Source organism: Galendromus occidentalis, unplaced genomic scaffold (assembly GCF_000255335.2).
Source record: "Galendromus occidentalis unplaced genomic scaffold, Mocc_1.1 scf7180000077073, whole genome shotgun sequence".
Taxonomy (NCBI): Eukaryota; Metazoa; Arthropoda; class Arachnida; order Mesostigmata; family Phytoseiidae; genus Galendromus; species Galendromus occidentalis.
The window spans coordinates 251,372-273,796 of NW_003805061.1; the positions used below are offsets into that span (position 1 = coordinate 251,372).

The 22,425-nt window shown below is 51.2% G+C and overlaps 3 protein-coding genes across 3 annotated transcripts; 1 reads left to right on the top strand and 2 right to left on the bottom strand.

Moving 5' to 3' along the window:
- Positions 1-3,047: 3,047 nt before the first annotated feature.
- Positions 3,048-5,167, top strand: LOC100900016 (sodium/hydrogen exchanger 9B2). Its single transcript, XM_029110685.1, has 6 exons — positions 3,048-3,148; positions 3,317-3,467; positions 3,641-3,941; positions 4,015-4,236; positions 4,391-4,684; positions 4,833-5,167. The coding sequence occupies exons 1-6, from the start codon at positions 3,121-3,123 to the stop codon at positions 5,001-5,003; spliced, it is 1,167 nt and encodes a 388-aa protein (XP_028966518.1). The 5' UTR covers positions 3,048-3,120; the 3' UTR covers positions 5,004-5,167.
- Positions 5,168-5,502: 335 nt separating this feature from the next.
- Polr2B (RNA polymerase II subunit RpII140) lies at positions 5,503-20,985 on the bottom strand. Its single transcript, XM_018638457.1, has 8 exons — positions 20,605-20,985; positions 13,273-13,479; positions 13,003-13,115; positions 8,963-9,182; positions 7,288-8,827; positions 6,404-7,146; positions 5,947-6,275; positions 5,503-5,857 (listed from the first exon to the last, which is right to left on the bottom strand). The coding sequence occupies exons 1-8, from the start codon at positions 20,860-20,862 to the stop codon at positions 5,503-5,505; spliced, it is 3,765 nt and encodes a 1,254-aa protein (XP_018493973.1). The 5' UTR covers positions 20,863-20,985.
- Mcm5 (Minichromosome maintenance 5) lies at positions 9,493-11,774 on the bottom strand. The gene has a single exon (XM_003740608.2). It carries the CDS (start codon positions 11,701-11,703, stop codon positions 9,493-9,495), a length of 2,211 nt encoding a protein of 736 aa, XP_003740656.1. The 5' UTR covers positions 11,704-11,774.
- Positions 20,986-22,425: the final 1,440 nt, after the last annotated feature.

Consider the following 22,425-nt stretch of genomic DNA (forward strand, 5'->3'; position numbering starts at 1 on the left):
GTCGAAGCCTCTCAATAGTTACGATGATCTATGATTACGATCTGCAATTTCGAGAGCTTCGCTCCGAAACGGGTGCGAAGCCGTTTTTCTCGATGGTACCAAGTTCCTGTAGGGCGTACAGGCCAATCCAGAGGTTTCAGCGCGTCCTGGTTTCTGAAAATATTTCCGACGGCCCCCAATCTGAGAGCACGTCTCCCGTAAAAACTCTTCCCGAGACAGCCGTCAAAAAGTCCACGACTGACTTTCGGCTATAGATCTCGTCACGTCTCCCCCTTCACATTTCTCAGCCTCTAACCCCATTTCGACGTCAGGCGGGTTCCCTCCCTCCCAGCGTCGTCTGCTCGTCGCAGCTAAGGTAAATAAACACACGGGAAGATTTTTCATCGAATTATGCGCGTTCCGGGGAAATAATCAGAAAGTGATCTTTCAAGTCCGGCAGAGAATCCAGGCTAACCAGAGGCATGGGTTGGCAACTGGAAATCGGCAAAATGTTCATCTACATGGCGTTTCCCGTCACCATGTTCTACCTCTTCAATCAACCGCAAGTGTTCGAAGAGTGGGTGATTGAGAAGAAACGGGAGTGTTATCCCCCGAGAAATCTCACCTCTGACCAGGATATCGAGGCTCTCAAGCAAGTCTACGAAGATGCTCAAGCTAAGAAGCTCCGAGAACAATTGGAAAAGATAGAACGATGACTTCCTTGCCTCTTGGGTGACCTTACATGCCGTTGCCGTGACAGCTGATCTCCGGAAGCCATCCCTACCGGTCGCGACTGAGCGATTTCGGAGGAGTGTCTGCGAAAGCTGGACCGCCGAAGTCAGAGGGAGCCTCGGATGACTGGTCGAGTTCGAATAAAGGACCGCGATTCCCTCGCATAGTTCGTAATCTTATCCGTTTCTTCCTTACGGTTCGCATCACGGAGCCAACTTATCCGAGTTCATTAGGCTTCCAACTCGTCAGTCGAAGGTCATCCCTGCCGGAGGTGATTCCGAGGAGCTTCGAAGTCGAGAGCAATTTTTTTTTGCTCGGCTCTCATTGATGATCTGATGTATCCACGCGGGATGATACCCCATATTTGAACTCCTCATCCGACGAGAGAAAAGCCTCGAGACCTCTCTTCCATCCGTCGAGACTTGAGACGGGATGTCCTCCTCGTGATGAATCCAGACATAAAGCTGGGACTTCATCAACTAAGGAGGAAATGCTCGATGGGATACACAGCTCGGTTTCTAAGTATCTCTTATTGAGGCTGATTGTCACCGTGGGGGGAAAGACACTTGACAGCTGATGCTAACGATATTTCCCGGCCCAGCTCCCGGGGTCGATGGTGGAGGTGTGGTATGCTTCGAGTCGCCTGCCTGAAATTGAATGGTCTCCAGAAAACCCTGAGAGCGCGCTCTTCCCGACTCGAGCCGTTCCATTCCCCGACGAGACGATTTCTCATTCGATGCGATTGATGTATTTGAGTCGGGGGCGGAATCTCGAATGAGATTTTCTCGAATTTTTCCATCATCAGCAGTCATCATCGGAGTCATCCCATCGAGGGACTCTCTCATCAGCAGCCGGTAAACTTCCGACGGGAGATCCCTATGAAGGTTTCTCCCTCCAGCGCAAATTCAAAGGAAGGAGCACTTCTCACCCCAGATGAAGCTGAGATTCATGGTTTATGGCGAAGCGAGTCCTCCAATGCTCCGAGTTACTCGTCCTTGGGTTTGAACTAAAATTATTATGACCCACACCCGGCATCCGACGTCGGAGCCCGGGCTCGTGCGAAGCGTGGTCCCCCTCATATTCCAGACCCCTCGTTTCGAGCATGAATGGGATTCGGGGCTTGAGGTCATAGGTCATGTCAATTACGAGCACACTGCATATTCTGGGTCGAGAAAAATCCACGGCCGTCGATCTCGAGTCGTCAAGCGAATGCCTTCGGTCGGTAGAAGGAAGTCAGCATTGTTTACTTCAGACAGCTGCCCTCACCTTCTCTCCCCTTCTTCTCCATGTCCTCTGAGCCTCTGAGCGATCAGCTGTACAAGGGAGAGGCGTCCTCCGGAATTTTATTCGAAGACAACGAGGGAGGCAGCTCTTTCCGAGAACGCTGCCTCGTCTTAATTTAAACCACTCGAGAGCGGATCCCATTGCAGTCGACACCGAATGGATTCTAAAGGATGACCGAGGAATCTACAGTCAGTTCTAGCCGGGGTAAGCCTCACGACTCACGACCATGACTCGACAAAGTCCCTCTCCAATAGATCCAGTGATGCGGGAGAAAGAACGCCGAGATTGACGGTATCTGTATCTGTATCCCCGTTGAATCGGAAGCTCGGCCTTGTCATAATTGTGCATCCATGTCGGTGTGACAGCTCTCGGCTCTACACCAAATGGCTGAAGGACTTGCGACCGAAATGAGATAATGTCGGAAGCGTTCGAATTTCCTATTGCATCTCGGTGAGACTGTCCTTTGCCTCCATGCTCTAACATGGGTGCTGACGGAGAGAGTCGTTCGCTTCTATCGGGGCATTCGCGCCGCATATCGAGAGGTAAAAGCTCAATTTCCCCTCGTGCTGAATTTGCACCTGCACCCGATCCGTCGAAGGTGACAGGGAACGCTTGGACGATCCGCGGCAATGCTTCGTTGTACAGAAGGATCGTGACTCTTCGACGGAGCGGCGCAATGAAGGCTCCTTTGGAGCTCAATCCTGTCGTCTCGTATAGCCCGATGGATATTCCAACAGAATCCCGCGAGGCGTGAGGGACGGCTAGAAGATGACGTCTAGCACGAAGATGTTAGAGAGGACCCTCGGGGGCTTCCAACTGATCGCTCCATTTCGTCATTCGCTGTTTTCAATTACAGTCGTGTGGCGAAGAACAGCAGTGGAACGGCTGCGATGGCTTGCACTGCTGGTGCCCCTGATCGGTGTCTTGTGGTCATCGGTCCCGGCCCAAACATTCCGGATCCTCCTCGAACTCATCGGCACCATCACTGTTGCCTACCTCTCTGGATGCCTCATCGGACTGATACCGCGAATTCCGCCTTTGTTGGGCATGATGCTCGCGGGTGCTGCTCTGAAACAACTCGACCTCGTGAATTTGCCATCGACCTTGGCCGCTCATCTCCGCTCCATGGCTCTGGCGGTTATACTCCTTCGAGGTAATCTTTCAAAGCTGTTTGAATGAATTCCCATGCATGCGGAGTTTTCTGCCTCGTGAGAGATTTGAACCGGGAAGCGGCCGCAAAAGATGGCTGACTTTCGCTCCGGATAGGTACAATAAGTTTACCCTTTAGAGTTCTCCTTCGATGACCTTGTTCTCTCCCCAGCGGGTCTAGGCCTGGATCTAAGTGTGCTTAAGGCGCTCAGCGCAGCTTGCATCCGGTTGACGTTCTTGCCGTGCTTCGCCGAGGCCGCCTCGATCTGTGTGGTGTCCCATTTGGTGCTCGGCCTCCCGTACACATGGGGGCTCCTTCTCGGGTAAGATATGATTCCTGATCATGGAGCCATCGGACTCCCCAGGCACTCTCTTCCCGCGAGTCGGCGAACCAAGGCGACCGCGTTGCGGACTGTGATTCGAGTTCGATTGAGTTCGCCTCGCGGTTCGACGATCATGGATTAACCTGGTAACCATGGTCTTCGGAATTCTTCAGATTCGTGCTGGCTGCAGTCTCGCCGGCGGTTGTTGTTCCGGCGATGATCGATCTGACGAACAGGAAACTCGGTACCGATAAGGGAATACCGACATTGTTGATGGCAGCCTCTTCATTCGACGACGTGGCGGCGATCACGGGCTTCGGAGTTGTTCTGGGAACGATTTTCTCCGGAGGCACTTCCTTAGCGCTCACCTTAGCTTCCGGACCGCTCGAAGCTATCGCGGGTCTCCTCATCGGAGGCCTCCTCGGAGTTCTCCTAGCTACGATGTTCAGGGCAAACAGACGTGGGGAAGATCAGGTCCGTGAGAATTGCGCGAGGCACATGGAGCGTATACGGATCTGTGTCACTGACGATTCCCCACTTTTTCCAGTTCGATTTGGCGTGCGCTCTCCACCTCGTGATTCAGGGAATTATGGCAGTTTTCATTTCGAACAGACTTAATTTCGGCGGGGTTGGGCCTCTCACCGCTATAACAGCTTCGGCTGTAGCAGTGATCGTATGGAAGAAACAGGGAAAGACTTCTGACCCGGATTCAATCGCTCAGACCAAGACCTGCAGTTCTGTGCTCGCGAGTTTCTGGCTCGTCTTCGAAGTGAGTTCATGGGGGCCCCAGCCAGAATATGGGAAGTCAGGCGAATATAGTTTCGTTAAGATTCGGGTTCGTCCGGAATCTGCGTCCGTCCTCCTGTACGGACCGAGAATTTTGACGCTTTGAAGGGATGTTGATTTATTCTCCTCTGTTCCAGCCTGTGTTGTTCTCGTTGATCGGTATGGAGATACAATTAAACAGACTGAAGCCGGCGACAGTGACAGGAGGGTTACTCACGCTGGCTATTTGTCTCACCATCCGAGTTATTGTTACCTTCTTTGCCGTGGGCCATTCGACGTTGAATGTTAAGGAACGGATATTCGTCTGCGTGGGATGGTTGCCCAAGGCCACCGTTCAGGCCGCTCTGGCTCCGACGGCTATGGACATGGTTCGGAGATGGACTGCACAAGGAAAACCCCTAGAGAAAATGGCTCTCCACTACAGCGAGACAGTTAGTATTGGATAGATAGGATCCGTGGACTGACCACGGAGTACTCCATCGATTTGTTGCTTGGAAGGAGGGGTCCCGGAAAGTTCCGAGAGAAAGCATTCGAGGAGGGAAATAATCCAACTTATCCGATTCTATTTCTCTATTTTAGGTTCTGACGGTCAGTGTGATAGCCATTATGGTAACCGCCCCCATCGGAGCAGTGGCCATCTCGGTTCTTGCGCCTCGACTTCTCAGAGTGGAAAAGACAAATCCAGATGAGGGAACCGAGTGCAGCATCTCGTTGAAAGATGACGATGGAGGCCTCGAGGAACGAAGTTGATATGTCTCGATGACAGGAGCTGTACAATATTGAGGGTCGGTGAGGATTTTGCGTTCGAATCACCGAAGGCTCTTCTAGTCGGGGTAATGATCAAGTGCTGGGAGGTTTGTTCGATCGACGGAGCCGAAGGGAATATCTCTTCCTTTCCATTTCGTAAATCTCCATGACAAAGTTCGGAGACGAGATTTCCGTCTTCACACGTCTAAATTAAAAGAACGTAAGAATCTCGACTTCGAACGATCGGATTTCATCCTACGACTCGACTTTTCATTGAGTGCGATTATCCGCCGACCGCTGGTGAACCGGTGCGGCGGACAGACAGCCGGTCTGTCAGTCAGTCAGTCGGTCATAACCACCCGCACTCTGCGGAGCGGGTAATCCTGATGCCGATAATGGGAAAGTCACAAAAGATCGTCGTAGAGACATTCCCTACAAATTCTGAGAGACTTTTTTATTTGTACAGGATGGAAATACATAGTCGCTTCGGGTCAACTGATATTTAGTTCTTCTTCGGGGGGAGCACCATCATGCGAGGAGCGATGTTCATCGACATGAGCTCTTGGAACAGTAATTTGCAGGCGTACGGGAGCGTGATCTGAGATATCTGGGTTTTGTTCCTGCAGCCTTTACATTCGAATATGTTGTTCCGGAGATTAGCGATGGCTATCAAACCGCATATGTTGCAGATATGCGTACGGTAGGGATCCGATGCGAAGAACAATCTCTCACGCAGGAATTGGGCTGCACCGTGGGAAATTTGACAATCACGTTCCATTTCCCCGAAACGCAGACCTCCATCACGGGCACGACCCTCCATCGGTTGTCGAACGAGGATCTGCACGGGACCTCGGGCACTGTGAAAAAAGACATGGCCTAAGATGCTATCCGGAGATCTTCGTCGATCTCAGGCCGTCTCGATGAGAAAATGACATCCGGTACTAACCGCGAGTGGATTTTGTCGTCGACCATGTGTTTGAGACGTTGGTAGTAGGTGGGACCCAGGAAAATCTGGGCGTTGACTTTCCTCCCGGTGTGTCCATTGTACATGACTTCGTTACCTCTCAGATGGTAACCGTACTCCATGAGGATGTTGGAGATTTTCTGTACGTTCACGGCATCGTTGAACGGCGTGGCGTCACCTATTTCTCCCTTGTTCGATGCGACCTTGCCCTGAAGGCACTCGATCAAGTGACCGATTGTCATACGAGATGGAATGGCATGGGGATTGATGATGATGTCCGGGGTGAGACCTTCGACCGTGAACGGCATGTCCTGCGAGAGGATCGGGTCAAGTCTCGGGTCGACACGGCTCGGTGACCGTAGATCACAACCAAAGGATTCAATGCGAGTAATGATATGGGAAGGGATCGAGCTTCTGCTAACAGGGCTTGCCAACTCACCTCTTGTCTGTAGGTAACTCCACAGGTACCTTTTTGACCGTGTCTCGAGGCGAATTTGTCACCAATTTGTGGAATACGCACCGAGCGCACACGGATCTTGCAGAATTTGTAGCCGTCGCTGTTGATTGTCAGCATGACTTGATCGACGATGCCAGTCTCTGAATTTCTGAGGAAAGTTGAAGCGTCTCTCTTCGAGTATCTCTTGTTTGTCGAGTCGAGGTCGTCATCGTTCTCCGGCAGGGTGATCGTCTTCCCGATAATGACGTCATCACCTGAAACTCGGGTTCCTGGCGCGATGATTCCGTCGTCGTCGAGCTTATCGTAAATGGCATTCCGCATGCCTTGACAGGTCTCTCTCGTCGGTTTTTCGAATGTTTCCTCCTGGTCACCCATTCGCTTATTCTCTGAGTCTTTATAAGAACGATAGAAAACCGAGCGGAAGAACCCGCGGTCAACGGCGCTCGCGTTCAGGATAACGGAGTCTTCCTGATTGTAACCAGTGTAGGACATGATGGCGACTATGGCGTTGATTCCGGCAGGAAGCTCTCGGAAACGCAGATATTCCATAGAACGCGTCGTGGTCAGAGGTTTATGGGGGTAATACAGCACGTGGGCGAGCGTGTCCATTCGTACGTGGAAGTTGGTGATATACACTCCCATGGCTTGTTTCCCCATAGCAGATTGGTAGGTGTTACGAGGTGACTGATTGTGATCGGGGAAAGGAATGATCGAAGCACATACACCTTAAATCGATGAACCGATATCCAAATTAGATAAGCTATAATGAGAAATTACTGAAATGACTCACAATGGAGCAACGGTAATCAGGTCCGGAGTATACCAGCCGAGAATTTTAAAATTGTCAGAGAATCCGCTGAACTTACCGAGAATCATGGACGGATGGATCTCACAATGAGTGTAAGTGCTACAGTAGGCCAGGGCCTTGTCCTGTGTCAGATCGTCTGGGGTCATGGCGAGCATGACAGTTTCCTCTTCGAGCGTATCGATGTACTCCACCACTCCCGAAGCCACGAGATCCTGCCAGGAATAGTAGCTGCATTCTCTCTCTTTCAGCTTGTCGATGTGATGTCTTTTCAGGAGCAGTTTTTGATTCTCCACGATGAGCAGAGGTCGACAGATCCGCCCGGCGTCCGTGTAGATACGAATCTCCCGATCTCGGATGTCTCTGACCATCGATACTTCCGAGACGATGATGTCCATTTGACGTCGGAGTTTCTGCAGCGTCAACATCAGCTGTTCGGGATCTCTGTGGATACCGACCCAACAACCATTGACGAATATTTTCGTCGCTTCTGCGATAGCCGACGGCGCGATTTCCTCCAAGTTCTCCATGCTCCACTCCTCCAAGAACTCGAGAATCGGAGAGGGTTGGGAACCGACGGAGATGTAGGACATGAGCGCCAAGTTCTTCACAAGTCCCACAGCGTGTCCCTCCGGTGTTTCGGCAGGACAGATCATTCCCCAGAGGGTATTGTGCAGCTGACGGGGTTTGGCCAATTTCCCGTCGCGACCGATGGGAGAATTGACACGACGCAGATGGGATAGTGTCGACGCATAAGTGAGCCGATTCAACACTTGCGACACACCCGGTCGGGCCTGATGAGCTTTTTTCTGGTCTCCCCAGTTTCCGGTGGCCAGAGAGTACTTCAAACCGTCGGTGATGATGCGGGTCTTGATGGCCAATTCCAGATTGAAGTCTTTCCCTTTGTCGATGAATTTCTGAGCGAACATCCGAACTTCTTTGGTCAAGTTCTTGAACAGACCTCTGAACAAGAAAGCCATTAGAGGCCCAGCCAAGTCCAATCTCTTGTTCCCGTAGTGATCCCGATCGTCGAGCTCCCTCCGGCCCAGCGCGGCCAACAGAAGTCTGTGCACCATGTATCCGAGATAGTAGGCTTTCTTTGTTTCGCAGAAGTCCGACACTCCGACGTGCGGCAGCATTTCCTTCTGGAGAATTTCACGAGCGTACTTGATACGGTTGGCTTTGGTAACCCCGGGACGAGCACCTCGGGATCCGATGAAGTTCAGTGCAACGTTCTGCTCTTGGATGACGAATGCTTCATCCAAAGACGGCTTCACCATTTCCATCATTTCCGGATCCTCGAAGTCGTAGATGATGTGCTCGAGGATGTCTCTGTCTGCGACGAAGCCCAGAGCTCGGAATACGATCATGATAGGGATTTCCTGCTTGATATAGGGCAGGATCGCGATGATCCTCTGACCGATTGAGGCTTTCTTTACGCCCGAGCCCCCTCTGGCCATCATGTTCACCCACAGCGTGGACGTGGGTCTCGACGAGTGCTCTATACACGACCGACACTCGGCCTTGAAGGCGTATTTCCCGTCTTTCATTTGGAATACGTATACCGTGTTGGTGGCCATTTTTTCTTGGGCAATTAACACCTGTGAATGCGATTGATCTCGATATCATTGTCTGTGGGGCAGGGAAAAGCGAGAATTGCGGGAATATTTCCGAATGCGTTTGCGGATGAAATTCGAAGTGAGTCGAAAGCGGACGATTCTCATACGCTCGCTCACCTTCTCTGAGCCGTTAATGATGAAGTAGCCCCCTGGATCCAGAGGACACTCGTTCAACTCAGACAGATCACGATCTGACAGACCATTCAGCAGACAATAAGACGAACGCAGCATGATGGGAATTTTCCCGATAAAAGTCTTCTGGTGTTGAGTTTCCACCGGATCTTCGCCATCGCGTATCACTGTTTTGATGATATCCACGTATAACGGCGCCGAGTACCTGAGATAATGCAAGCGAATCGTACTTATAAACGTACGCTGAACCCCGACTCCATGGGGAAACCACCGTGACCTGTCCAAATTATCTCACGGCATGACACAGTAGGGATACGCCCGAGGACTCCGAGTTCGGCCGAAATCGAGCTTGAGGCTCGCGTCGGGTCGACACTCGGTGAGGAAAGAAGAGCCAGTTTTTTCAATTATCCGCATTTTCGACCTTTATGAACATTTTTATCGGTTTCATTTCTATACGTCAATCGGAAACATATGATATGAGTTAAGAGCGCGTAGGGACAAGGAGCTCCCCTTCTTCATTTCAGTCGATACAGCATCTTTCTCTGCATACGATGTTGGACTTCGCCTCTTCTTATCATTAGCGCGAGAACCTTGCAAATGGACCTCTCGGGGAACTTTTGACGCGTGAAATCTTGAATGATGGTCTGCTCGGACACCTGACTGCCGATGGCGAATCGCTTCTTGATCTGCAGTTCGATGCGATGCAACATCTGGTATTCTTCATCGGTGGTGAAGCCTTCGGCGCCCTGTAGCTCGCCGGAGTTGGCAGCGTCCAGGGTCGAAACCTGGAACAGCCTCAGAGCCTCGTCGATCTGTCGCTCCGTGGCGAACGGCAACAACTGCATTTTCGCAACAGCCTCGCTCATCCGAATGATTGCTTCGAGTTGTCGGACGGTGATCGGAATAGAAGATTTTTTCTCGGTCTCCTGCTCGTGTTCCTTGGCACCGTTCCGCATGATCACGTAATGATGCTTGAGCTTCTCGCCCGCTTCCGCACTCAAACGAGGCCCGCATTTCTCGCGGCAGTATGCGATGTACCTCTTGAGCGTATGCAGATCGATCTCTCCGCCTTTGGGCTCCTCCTGCTGCGTGACGCCCGAGTTCAGATGGATCTGCATTACGTGACGTGCGAGCGTCTTGTCCTTGCCCGCGTCATGCAGATCCTTCACGATAAAAATCGTGTCGAAACGCGAAAGGATGGTCGGCATGAAATTGATGTTCTCGTCGGCTTTCAGATCGTCCCAACGGCCGAAGACGGAGTTGGCCGCTGCGAGAACCGCGCATCTGGTGTTTAGCGTGGTCGTGATGCCGGCCTTAGCGATCGAGATCGTTTGCTGTTCCATGGCCTCGTGGATTGCGACTCTGTCGTCTTCGCGCATTTTATCGAACTCGTCGATGCACACCACTCCTCCATCGGCGAGGACCATCGCGCCTCCTTCCATGACAAAGTTCCTCGTCTGAGGGTCTCGAACCACGGAGGCTGTCAGACCAGCCGCCGAAGAACCTTTCCCGGAGGTGTACACCGAAACGGGCGCTACCCGCTCCACGAATTTGAGCAGCTGCGATTTCGCGGTACCCGGGTCGCCGAGTAAGAGCACGTTGATATCCCCTCGACGCGTCAGGCCGTCGGGGTGTCTTTTCCTACTGCCCGCGAACAGGAGACAGGCGATGGCTTTCTTCACGTCAGTGCTACCGAAGATCGAAGGAGCGATACTTTTCGCCAGACGTTCATAGATATCGTCGGACGCCGCCATGTTCCTGAACTTCTCCTCCTCTTCTGGCGTGTACGTTCTCGATAGGACGCTTCCCATCTCCTCGGTATCCACGATCAGGCCCACAACCCGGATATAGGGGAAACGAAGACCGACGTTCTTGTCGCCGAGACCTTGACGTTTGTTTCCAAGGCCGCTACGCAGACTGTAGATGCCTACGGCTGTGACCCGGTTGCCCGGCACGATACGTTCGCAGAGCGACCGATCCACGTACATCTGCATGTGTCGTGGCATCTCTCCGTACGGAACTTGTTCGGGAGCTTCCTGCAGTTTGATGAGTTGGAAGTTCACGCACTTGCTCTTGTCGTGAACGATGAAGTATGGGTCGAGAGGACATCTCTGAGCGCCGGATGCGCCCCCCTGATCGGCTGAGGAGCAACGTCGGGGGAGCTGCATCCCTTCTAGACCTGGCTTGAGAGGTATGTTGGGCAGTGTCTGCTGACAAGATCTACATCTGAGGGTGATTTTCGTGGCTTTGGCGCGGACCTCGCTGGCCGCCACGACGATACCGGGGATCTTGACGAGGGTCGAAACCTCCTCAGATTTAAGGTCTCGCATCTGGACTGGGTTCGCGTTGCTGACTATCATGACCTGAACGTCGCAAATCTGTTCTTCGCCGACTGGGCGCGGTCTTGTCAACTCGTCGGCCACCTCAGTCGCGGCTTCTTCGAACAATGCTAAATGGTCCGAAGGCTGTTTACTCAATTTGTCGGCGAGAACTTCATCGAAACTTGCAACGTCCTCGATTTGAACTTCAATCCAGTACTGTCCCATGTTGTAGTGCTGTTTCAATTGATCCCTGTAGCGGTAGTTGAAATTGCCTTCGTGAAATTGTCGGAGAAACTCTCGGAACCGACCCTTGATGGCCTGGTAGTTGATCTGCTGATCGTTGTTGGTGTTTTCCGAACCGAAGTTATCGGAGTAGAAAACTCCGGCCTCGTCGAAACCAGACATGGTTGATATCCGATGACACGAAAACACTGAGAACTTTGTCGAAAGGTCTGTCGATCGAGACACGGACGCTCGTCAACAACAAGCGACGATTTAAATGGCGCGCTTTGGCGCCAAAATCGACGAGCAGAACATATTGTCGTCGACAAGAGCGCGCGCGTTCCGCTCATGGGAGAGGGAAGCTCCGATAGCGGGGTACCACAGGCGCGCTATCCACGAGCCGGCATCCTTCGGTCAGGAAAAACTTTCTGCCTCTCGTCCTCCGCCCAGGCAAGAAGAGCGGTTTTTGACGTTACCACCGGTACCCTCTGTTCGAACTCTCGGGGAACCCGAGCACGCCATCACCGCGGGATATCGCTACGCAGGGAGAATGGATAGACGTCTGATATCGATCTTCGAGTGGGGATGAGTTCCGGAAGCGGCGGAGAAGGGGAAATTCCGGCATGACCCTCACGAGACTTGACAACGGAACCACACTCCATTGCGACGCGGAATGGCATGAGAAAAGACGGCGACCCTGATATGCATGGGGGGCGGCGGATAACGCGCTGCGATCGGATATATTCGATCCTTCTGTGATGTCTGACGCCAGGGCATGCTGGGCTCTCGGTTCTCCGTAGAGGGCGGTCTCTATTCCGGAACATCCTTCTTCGGAGCGCAAAGATTTACATTTGAAATCTTGACGTCTCTGAGTAATTCTTTCAGGAAATTATGATCCAGATTCCTAGATATAGCGGGCTGTTGATTGGGTCGAGCAGATGATCGCAGGGAGCCACATTCGACCCGTGATGCAGTGCAGCCAAGGATGCGAAAGATCAGGGGGAAACCAGCATGTCTCCGGTCTTTCGTGGACACCAGTCTCAGGCGAGCCTTTGAGATGCATGCTCTTTTGACTGAAGCTAATATTCCTTCCAGTCGGTCCCATTTACGCGAACTCCGTGGCCCGGGAGGTTCCCATCGCAGCCGCCGGTCGCAGCCGAGTTCTCTCGCGAGAGTTATCGGCGTTGATTGGAATTATGCTGATTTGATTTCTCGTTTGCCTCATGAAATTCTTCACTGCGAAGCGAGCTCTCCTGCAGTATTCACAGAGTTCCGTTTCGATGACACTTCAGACGAGTGCGGCAGGGTATATTCTCATGACCGCGGAATCGCGTCCGAACTCTCCCGCGGCTCACGGGAATTCTGTTCATGTTTGAAAATGGGATATTGCGACCTATCAAAGTAGCCTCGGTCTAATTCTATGGACACAGGTACACTTCGATGATACACACATTGAGTATCGCCGGATATTGGGAAACTCACGTGAGATTGCGAAGCCGGGCTTCGTTCGGCATCATGGGAGTGGGCGCACCATCCTTCTCCCAATGTGTGGGTTTTGAGAGGTAGATCTGCTCGAACTTCACTTGATATTTCGTCTGTGGATATTGAACGCAAAAAATGAGCAAAAGCAAGTATCTCTTCAGCTCCCCCACCAGCGAGCCTCCGCAAGAGTCGAGCTCTCGAGAGGCTCCAACCCGAATCATTCCGAGCCAAACATGAGCAAACATAAGGATCTCTGATTGGATTCCCTACCGGCTGCTCGATGATTCCAGAGGAATGTGTCGCCTCAGCCTGCAGTTCTATCGGCGGAGTATCCTCGACAATTTTCTGTACGCTCATTTGGATGAACTCGTCGAAGGAATCCAGCTGTTGACGAACCAGACCCTTTTCGTCGAAGTAGGCTGATATAACGATCCAGCAGGCTTCCTGCCAAAGATCGGCGGTGATCTCATCGGGATCCTCTTCCATTTCTGGGGGAGAAAGAATCACAGAATGAATTCTCCACTCCCATGACATTCATCGAAAACTGTAAGAATCAACCCCATCGAGCTCCAACTCCCCCATAGGATTCAGGCCCGATCGTTCCCACGGTTTGGATGCGTCCCGTATGATGAGCCGGTTCCTTCGATATGCGATCTGACATGCCGAGTACTCTTCGCTCAGCTCTGAGACGTTCTCCAGTCAGCTGAGATGTATCTCGTCTCTCGCATCAGAGGAAGCAATGGCGTCACGGAATAATGTTCTCGAGCCGTGGGTTGTTCGGCTCGACTTCGTCTGACATTCGAAACCTTGGAAGGCCAATATTTATTTCGATACGCATCGTAAATTTCTTGATGACCACTGAACTGAATAGATGGCCCGGAAGACATTCGGCACCGACGTCAACCCGCGACAGGTGTCAAAGTCGGTCTTCGTTAGGTTCTCCGTGAGTTCGGAGACGAAATCGGTCATCATAAATAGAAATGCCGGTTTTCCAGTCATAATCCTCATCGGTGCGCTTTTTTGTGAATAAAGTGAAGAACATCGAGCGTGCCACTTGGTCACCATTAGATAACATTTACCTTCATCGGGATCATACATCGTGGCAGTCTCTGGTGTTGCCTGAACAAAAAACTTGAAATATATGCGCTAGCTGCGATTTAGCAGTGTTTCACAGAGTGCTTCTGTACGAACACAGCCGGCGCCATTTTGTTTGTTTGCTTGAAAATGTTTCTGAAAGCTCGCCAGAGGGCGCCTCCCGTCATACGTTCTCTGGGATGGCGCCTAGGAGATTCGGTCGCGAATTCCGTCGACCGATTGTGCCTGAAAAGAGTCTGGAATCATATTTCACGCTCGACACCGAATAACTGGCTCCTCGCAATCCAGGTCAGCAAACGGAATCGACGACTTCAGCGTCAGAGTGGCAGAAAATGATTGAAGGGGGCAATGTACATGATGTACATCCAATACGAAAGCGTTGGAACAAGCCCCCCCCCCTCCCCCGCGTCAGAGCGTGCTGCTGCAATCAACGATGAATCGTAGCCTCTTCAACTGCTCTCGCTCAGCTCCTTCTCCCGCGACCCCAAGCAGACACCGTTCTCACAGTAGTCGGCTCTCGGTTTCGGAGCAGCAGCGTCTTGGGGTTTCTTGCCCTGGAGAAGCGGAGCCTCCTCCATTATTCCGCTCTCGATCACGAGCGTATCGGGCCGATCCAGCCACGCCTATGTTCCCGGAAAATCTTACAGAGAACGGCAAATAAGTTGTCGGCTCCGCGAAGCCTGTAGATTCGGCGCATCAGTGATCTGTTCCCTCGGAGTCAGAGTCTCTGGCGTGGGAGTTTGCTGCAGGTTGGAGCTCCCCGACGGACGGGATTGTAGAACATACGTGATTTGGGCTCGAGAACGTTCCTCATCTCCTCAGACGGTATTGAAACAAGTGCCCTTCCTATCTTTGGAGGCTCAATAATTTGTCCTCGATTCGATACCGGAAAATCATTCTTCCTCAAATAGACTTGAACGTTGAACGGATTCTTCGCCGATGTACGCTCCGTGTTTGGCGGAATGAATCCCGTACTTCATCGCATGGCGTGCTAGCCATTCAAAACATTCTCAGATTTCCGCATTTCATGGAGATTCATTGAGGACATTCTATTGAATACTCGGAAAACCTCGCGTGAACGCGCACCACGAAATGGATAGCAGGACTTCGAACCCTACGATCAGTAGTTCAGAGACGATTTTGTTCTGGGTGCGGAGCATGGTCTTTTCCCACGAAGGAGGGCCCGTACGAAAAAGAAAGATGGATTGCTTTACTCAGTTTATCAGAGACAGCTAAATACGTATTGCGATTGCCACAATTTGGTACAGTCAAGTCAATATCGAGCTGATTGACTATTTAATTAATGTTCATACGGCGACAAGGATAACTGCGAGAATGAAATTCCTGATCCTCACATTGTTCGATAACATTAGCTCGCGAGTTTCGAGGAGTCGTGATCAACCATCCAACAAACTTCAACCACTCCTCGAGAACCTTCGGCGCGATCCTTGAGACTGGCCTTGAGGTTCCATTTCCGGTTTCGGGTTGTCTACCCGCAAATTATCACAAGGAAAAAGCTGTAGCTCCAAGAAAAGACGGATTCAACTCGAAGTTTGAGATCGCTCCCGATCCGTCGCACGGAGCATTCAAGCTTCGCCGGTTGCGTTTCGTGAGATTTGGTCGTGAACGAGGCGTAGACGGTGATGAACGAAGTGTGTCTTTTTTGTCGTGAGATCGAAAGCTTGTTTCCTGTTTCCGCAGAGAACTCGGTGTCCTTGATAGTCAGAAGCTTCGAAGACCTCCACCGTCTACATCAGCAAAGGTTATGGGTCCGGATAGACTTTAACGTTGCTGTTGCAAATTCTCTCCTCCAGATGATGGATTCGCACCATATGTTCCTTGACTCGTCCTCTTCGAAAACTCCTGAATTCGCAGTTTGAGCATCCATAGGGGCGATGGCCAGTGTGGCGAGACCTTGAGCAACGATGGATATCGTCAAGACCGAGAAAAAATGAATGAGGGAAACTGGCTACGGAATTTCGAAATTCGCTTCACTTCTCTCGATGGGGAGTGGAGTTCATGATTCTATGGCTTTGCATGGGGCACGGCATCTCACCTGACGTGGTAAACAACATTAGATGAATTAACTGACTTGTAGCCGCACAAACAACAAACATGGTTTCCATCTAAAAGGTATTTGATGTTTTTATGGGTGACCCTTCTCTGGTTTGAAGGTTCCTTCTCCTCGAAAACAGTCGTCGCGTTCAGGCCGTTCATTATTCCTTCGGTGAAGAGCAGGAACTCGGCTGTAAGAAATACACAAATTTCGGACTTTCGTCTCATTCAATCCCTCTCAGTATCGGCTTATCGGAGCATTCGATCGTAGCGCGGGAACCCAGGAGAGAGGGTGTTCCTCTGACACTTCGGCAATGATGTTACTTGGAAGCACTTTTTTTTATTAATGTCTCAATATGAACAGCTCTTCGGTGCCGCTCCGATCCAGATCCAGCTGTGTCCCCGAGATACACTGAAATAAAGATAACCGGGTTGTAACCTTCATGCCACACATTTCGGTACCGGCGACATGATCGAACTCGGGATGCACAAACACCAGGCTGAAAATTTGATTCTGAAAGGTTGCTCTACGGGTTTGGATAGCTGACGTTGCGCATAGTAGATGCGTCAGTACTCTCGAAAGTGGCAGACTGACACATCTGACGTTACTTGCGGTCAAAATTCAGATTGATGGTGTGCACTAAATTCTGGGACAACTGCTCTAATCGTCTCGCACGGAGTCAATCATCGTGTATGCACAAGGTTCATGCCAATCCTAACAGAATGCATTGTTTAGAGCACAGAACAGTCAGGAGGAGCAGTAAGCCGTCCTCCGTCAGCAACATAAACACGGCAGGGAGCGAAAGCCCCCGAAGGGCCTCGTTGCAGTGCTGAGCCTACCCTTGACCGGGCCGGGACGACACTGTGGCAGTGGGAAGCTGCTCGTCCGCCTCGTTCTGGGCATTCTCTCCTGTTTTTTGCGCTTGGTCACATGGGAAGCAGCGGATTCTCCAGCAGAGTAGAGTTTCTCGTCCCCTGACTTTCGTAGGCTGTCGTGACGGAGCAGCTGGCGGCTCGAGCGGGATTTGAGGGACGTGACGTCGTGCGGGGAAGCTCACAAAACTGGACACTAAGTGATTGAAGCCGGGGCTTGCGCTCGCGGGACTCCTCCTTTCATTTCGGTATTTGTCCCCAGATTGATGAGGCGTGCTATGGGGATACATTCGGTCCCCGGGAGATAAATTCCCCTCTCCTGCTCTAAGCGGTGGACATTCGATCGCAAGAGCTAATTAAGAAGATGATTAGAGCGAATTCTTCTCGGGGAGCTCAAATCCCACAGACTCCTCATGTGTTTGATGCCGTGATACCTTCGGAGAATATCCTCCGAGCAAGGGATCACTGGGAGCGTGGCCAGAGCGACCCGTCGCGGATCCTCTCTAACATTCATTCTGGGCTGCTAAACCCACAGGGTAGGTGGAAGATAACTGACGATTCGCGAAATCTGAGCTCGTTCCGAGGATTCATCTCGTGACAAGCGCTCCTCGCGTCGCGATCCGAAAGAACGAATGGTTCGAGAGTCTCCCAATCGACGCACAGTGGGGCCAAATCGAGTTTCAGGTGGACAAAAGTCCATGGAAATTCATCCCGGAATTTCGATCGGTGATGGATTTGAAAATGTTCGTAAGACTCTGGAAGTCGCGAGGAAACCATGATTACCGCATTTTCCGCATCCCCCAGCTTGCCTGGCACCTGCGAGAACGGAATTGAAATTTTTTTTCGACGACAATTTTTATGAATTTCTCCCCCCAATAGGTGATGCTCGCAAATGAAGATACTTTGTGCCCTCGAATCGGGGGTATATTATTTTCTGCGCTCACTTCCCGTCCTGATCTCGCAATCCCACATGATTACGATCAAGTCAGCCGATTCTGGACTTGCTGGAAAGACTGCACTGATCTGATCTCGTAGATCGGGACCATTCTCATATACTTTTTCGAATCCCAATCAGCGTTGGAGATGATTGACGCTTTTTTTCCGTTCGGAGACGTAAGCGACGCGTCTTGGCGCGGCGTTGACTCGTTCCCAGAGGTAACTGGAGAGCGAACAGAGAGCGACAATGTTCTCCAACTCACATCAACCAAGATCTTCAGATCCTCCTATAGTCTCTATGCGGCGATTCCCACGGAATGAAGGAAAAACTCCGGATCCAGAGGTGCGATGCTCACTCGGCTGTCGGCTACCACTCATTAACCACTCATTATGAATCGATAGGAGACGACGATGCTGGACCCACAGAAGAGGAATCAGAGGGCTCTGAGGCAGCTTCCGCTGGCTCGAGCGATTATTCTGCTGTCGATGAATGAGTTTTACGGAGTTGAAGGAATCCGAGTAGAATAAAAAGTGAACTCCGTCCCCGATTAATCATTTATCATTTAATGTCTTTTCCTCATATTGTGAGCTCATCCCACTTCCCACTCCCTGTGGTGTTGGATATGCTTTCAGCAGTCTTACGTCGCTATTTCAGACTCCCGAGACCTCAGAAAGCAAGAAAATTACATGGAACACTTTTGTCCACCCAAAATCCGATTTGACCCCACTGTGCGACGTGCAAGCGAGGGAAAAGCTGATCGTTCTCAGGAACTTTTCCGGGGGAGATGAACATTCTGGCCAGCCTGAGCATGTGTCCGAGACTCAAGCCCAATCAATGGCGAAGAAGAATAATTGAGCCTGGATCATCACCGGGAAGTTAGGAGTGTATCCGCAGATCCCACGCCGGAGTTCTGCTATTGGAAATTATGATCTCCGGGTGACGGAATGAACGACCTGTCGAAGCCTATGATTCGTTCGAATTTCATTGTACAGCGCGGTGTCCAGCCGTCTTGTCTCATCCCGGATCCTGATCAAGTTTCAGATCAACGACCCTAAGTTTCATCTGGGGGACCTCCGAGATCAGCTTCACTCTTTAGGATGTCTGATTCCCCCAGAGATTGAATCGATGCCTCACTCAGACAGGCTCATCCAATGATTGAGGGCTACGAATCGTCGAAACTCGTATCAAGCGGAAAAAAATCTTGTGTCTCGTCATCAAGGCCCAGGAGAGTTTGCATCCGATATCCGACCATGATCAACCGAGCTAGGAACAAACCCGCAATCAAACGCTAGGCGATCGATTTCCGGATTTCTTAGATAAGAAAGACGGTAATTGAATGTAAATGACAAGAAGAAGCGAGACCCTAGGAATACTCATTCCGCTGCCAGGAAACTGACACAGACCGGGATACCCCGCGGTGTCGATCGCATCAACTTGCGGCGGATCCCTATGAGAAAACGATACTTCCGGAAACCAATATTTCTGCCCGAGTTTCATCAAGTCCCTCATCTCCGTCACCAACTACCTATATTTCCGGAAAATCCTCACGGTACCAGTGAATCTTTTATTCAATCACCATGAAAGTCTGGATATTCACAACGGAAACGCGCTCATATCTTATACCTATACAGGTTTGAACATCGAACTATAAGTCGCATATCGCCATGAGCCGTACAAAAGAAAATGAGAGAAACAGCGCGAACGGACTTCTCCGGGAAAACGTCCGGTTCGTATGGCTCCGAGCGAGCTCTCCCCAAGGCCGACGCGACCGGTCGAGGCTCGAAGGCTCTCGCTTCAGGAGCATCTCGACCGCAACCGCAGGAGAAACGAAGGTGTTCAAGGACTCGATCCGCAGTCCGATCTCTCGAAGCAGAGCAAGTTCGTGGTGATCGAAGCAGAGATCATCAAGGGGGCTGAAGGGGGGGGGGGAGAGGTATTCGGACTAGCGATATGGAAAACTATCTCGAATCATTGTAGAGATAACCATGTTTTATTTTCACAGAACTTATACTCGGTAGTTAATTTGGGAGGTTTTCCATCCCTCAGCTCACACGGGTAGCCGACAGACTTCTGTGCTTGACTGTCGTCTAAGCTGCGGGATCTCTTGCTATAACATCACAAAGAGAGCGTCCGGCGGATGGTCACTCCTACCTCGACCTTCCGTTTTCGTTCTCACGTTGTTTAACTGCCGCAAAGTATCCTGCAGATGATGCTCCGAATCGTTTTCATCTTATCATCGTTCCTCGGTTTGGTTGTTAATGAGAGTCACTTGGAGTCGCCATGCGAGCACGCGCTCGATGTTGACGCTGTGCGACCGCTGTATGTTCTTCTCACATTTTGGTTACGGTTCTCCATCCCTACTCGTTTGGTTCCGGCTCCTCGCCCAACCCGCTTTTGAGTTCCAACATCGGTTCATGTATGTAAGTAAAGTTGGAGTGCTCTCTCTCGGTTGTTCTGTTTTCGGACTGCTTGAAACAGAGAGCTCGCGGTGAAGATCTTCGTTCGATTCACATGGATACATAGGAAATACAGGGTTATAAAATAAGAGCGAGGGAACTATATACAGCGCTGTCTCTGATCTGTGGCATCACGTTGAATCATCAGATTTCGATGTACTCGACGATTCCGCCGCCACCGCCGACTTGCTGCTGGAAAACGTCTATGGTATCGTCGTCTTCCATGTCGAGCCCCGCCGGCGTGTCTGACTCGTTGATCGGCTGCCCATCGAAACGGAACCTCACGTTTTGGATGTTGAGACCGGCCCGATCGCAGTAAGTGGCCATGAGCTTCCGAAGCGGAGTGTGCTTCTTGATCTTGAAATGCACAACTCCTCCATCCTGGCCGACAACTTTAAGGTTGATCTGTTCCGCTTCGTTCTTTGTATCCTTGGCTTCCGACATTGTGTGGCGCGAGAACGAAAGTGCCTGCTAAATGACTCCGAATCGACGACGAATTACGCACCGAACACAACGACTCTGTCAACCGAACTGTAACACCGGCTTCGAGAAGAATATATATGGCTGCCGGTCAACTCCGTGGCACCAACATGGCGGCAACGCCAATCTGGAGAACGTACCACACGACCCACCTCGCTGCTGGTACATTGGCGCGCGCGCCAAAATTCTAAATTTTCTTCCCGGGGGACTTCTCCATGGGCCTCTTTTCGTGGTATTTGTGATTGATCCCCTCACGAACGGAGGACCGACACCCCCAGGATCCGATCCAGCCCTCAGGGCGGCAGTTGACTGAAGTAACGATCTCGCTCGAGCAGATGATTGATCTCTGAGTTGCATCTATTCGTCGTCTGAAACTCTGAAACTCTGTATCCTTCCGGGAATTCAACCTGGAATGGGGCGATTCGATACATGGATTCCACCTCGGGATTTTGGAAAGTATTCGGAGCTTCAATCTGGGGGAGAATTCTAGAACTTGGACGGCACTATCAAGGAGGGGTTCCAGGGAAGGGATTCAGATATGAACAAAGCTTCGGCCAGATGCTCCCTGAGTAAGAGATCGATGATCAGTGGCCTACTTATCTTGGATCGGGCTTTTCGCGGTCGACGGCGCCTATTTTTCATAAGAAGGCCGAATCAGTCACTGAGGCAGGCCGGGAAGTCGTTCCCTACCTAAGTATCAATTATCAAAGGATGATGAGTTCAAGAACTATGATGATGCCGTGATAAGGACAACGGTAAACACTGCCTGGAGGACCCGGTCCCGATGGCTCAGTGTGATCAGAATCGACGTCGATGACTCATCGTCGATGAGAGTACATGAGAAGGATTGGTACTCCCGAATCAACGCAATCATGGGCGCAATTCACAGTTCCTGATTTAAGCTTCGGATAGTTTTCTTCGCGGCCCTTGTAGCCTCGGAGAATGATTTCCACTCGCGGGACTATTCACTTGACAACTCTCCGGAACCGAGGGAGCTCGAGCTTGGCTTGTCTCGGATATCGCTGTGTACAACGAGACACCCATAGCACCCCCTGAATCATCTTCAGAAGCTCCCCGACAAGATGTCGCCCAGAAACCTCTCGTCATTGGACCTGAACGTCTCGCGAGCTCTCATTCGGCCACCGTCACCCGATCGATGCACGGAGAAGTCGAGCTACTCTGCGAATATATCTCCCTCAGCTGTATCCGGCCCTGAAATACGGAGGTGCTCGCACTCTTGACCAGCGTGAGACATAAGCGGGATCAGAGTTACCAACCTCCGCATGCAGGGCCGGGGCAAATGAATAAAATCGAATGAATCAGGATAAAGTCTCAATGGCTGTCTGTCACGGCACCAATTTTCGGCGCTTTCCTTCTCCGAACAGACTTCAAACTTTTTTCAACAGATGCCCAATCACCCAAGTGACGTCAATATCCAAGTTGCTCAGACACATTCTCTCCCCAAGATTAAAGTGCTTCTCCACTTATCGTTGTTTTCTAGCTCATGCATGGCCTTCCAACTTTATT

Excerpts from the sequence above, each read along its gene's own strand:
- LOC100900016 (XM_029110685.1), top strand. The coding sequence starts at position 3,121 with ATGGCTCTGGCGGTTATACTCCTTCGAG. Across the intron at positions 3,942-4,014 it reads ACAGACGTGGGGAAGATCAG|TTCGATTTGGCGTGCGCTCT; the intron begins GTCCGTGAGAAT and ends CACTTTTTCCAG. Across the intron at positions 4,237-4,390 it reads GTTTCTGGCTCGTCTTCGAA|CCTGTGTTGTTCTCGTTGAT; the intron begins GTGAGTTCATGG and ends CCTCTGTTCCAG.
- Mcm5 (XM_003740608.2), bottom strand. The coding sequence starts at position 11,703 with ATGTCTGGTTTCGACGAGGCCGGAGTTTTCTACTCCGATAACTTCGGT.
- Polr2B (XM_018638457.1), bottom strand. The coding sequence starts at position 20,862 with ATGTCGGAAGCCAAGGATACAAAGAACGAAGCGGAACAGATCAACCTT. Across the intron at positions 13,116-13,272 it reads CTGGAATCATCGAGCAGCCG|ACGAAATATCAAGTGAAGTT; the intron begins GTAGGGAATCCA and ends CAATATCCACAG. Across the intron at positions 7,147-7,287 it reads CCATCCGTCCATGATTCTCG|GTGTATGTGCTTCGATCATT; the intron begins GTAAGTTCAGCG and ends CATCGATTTAAG.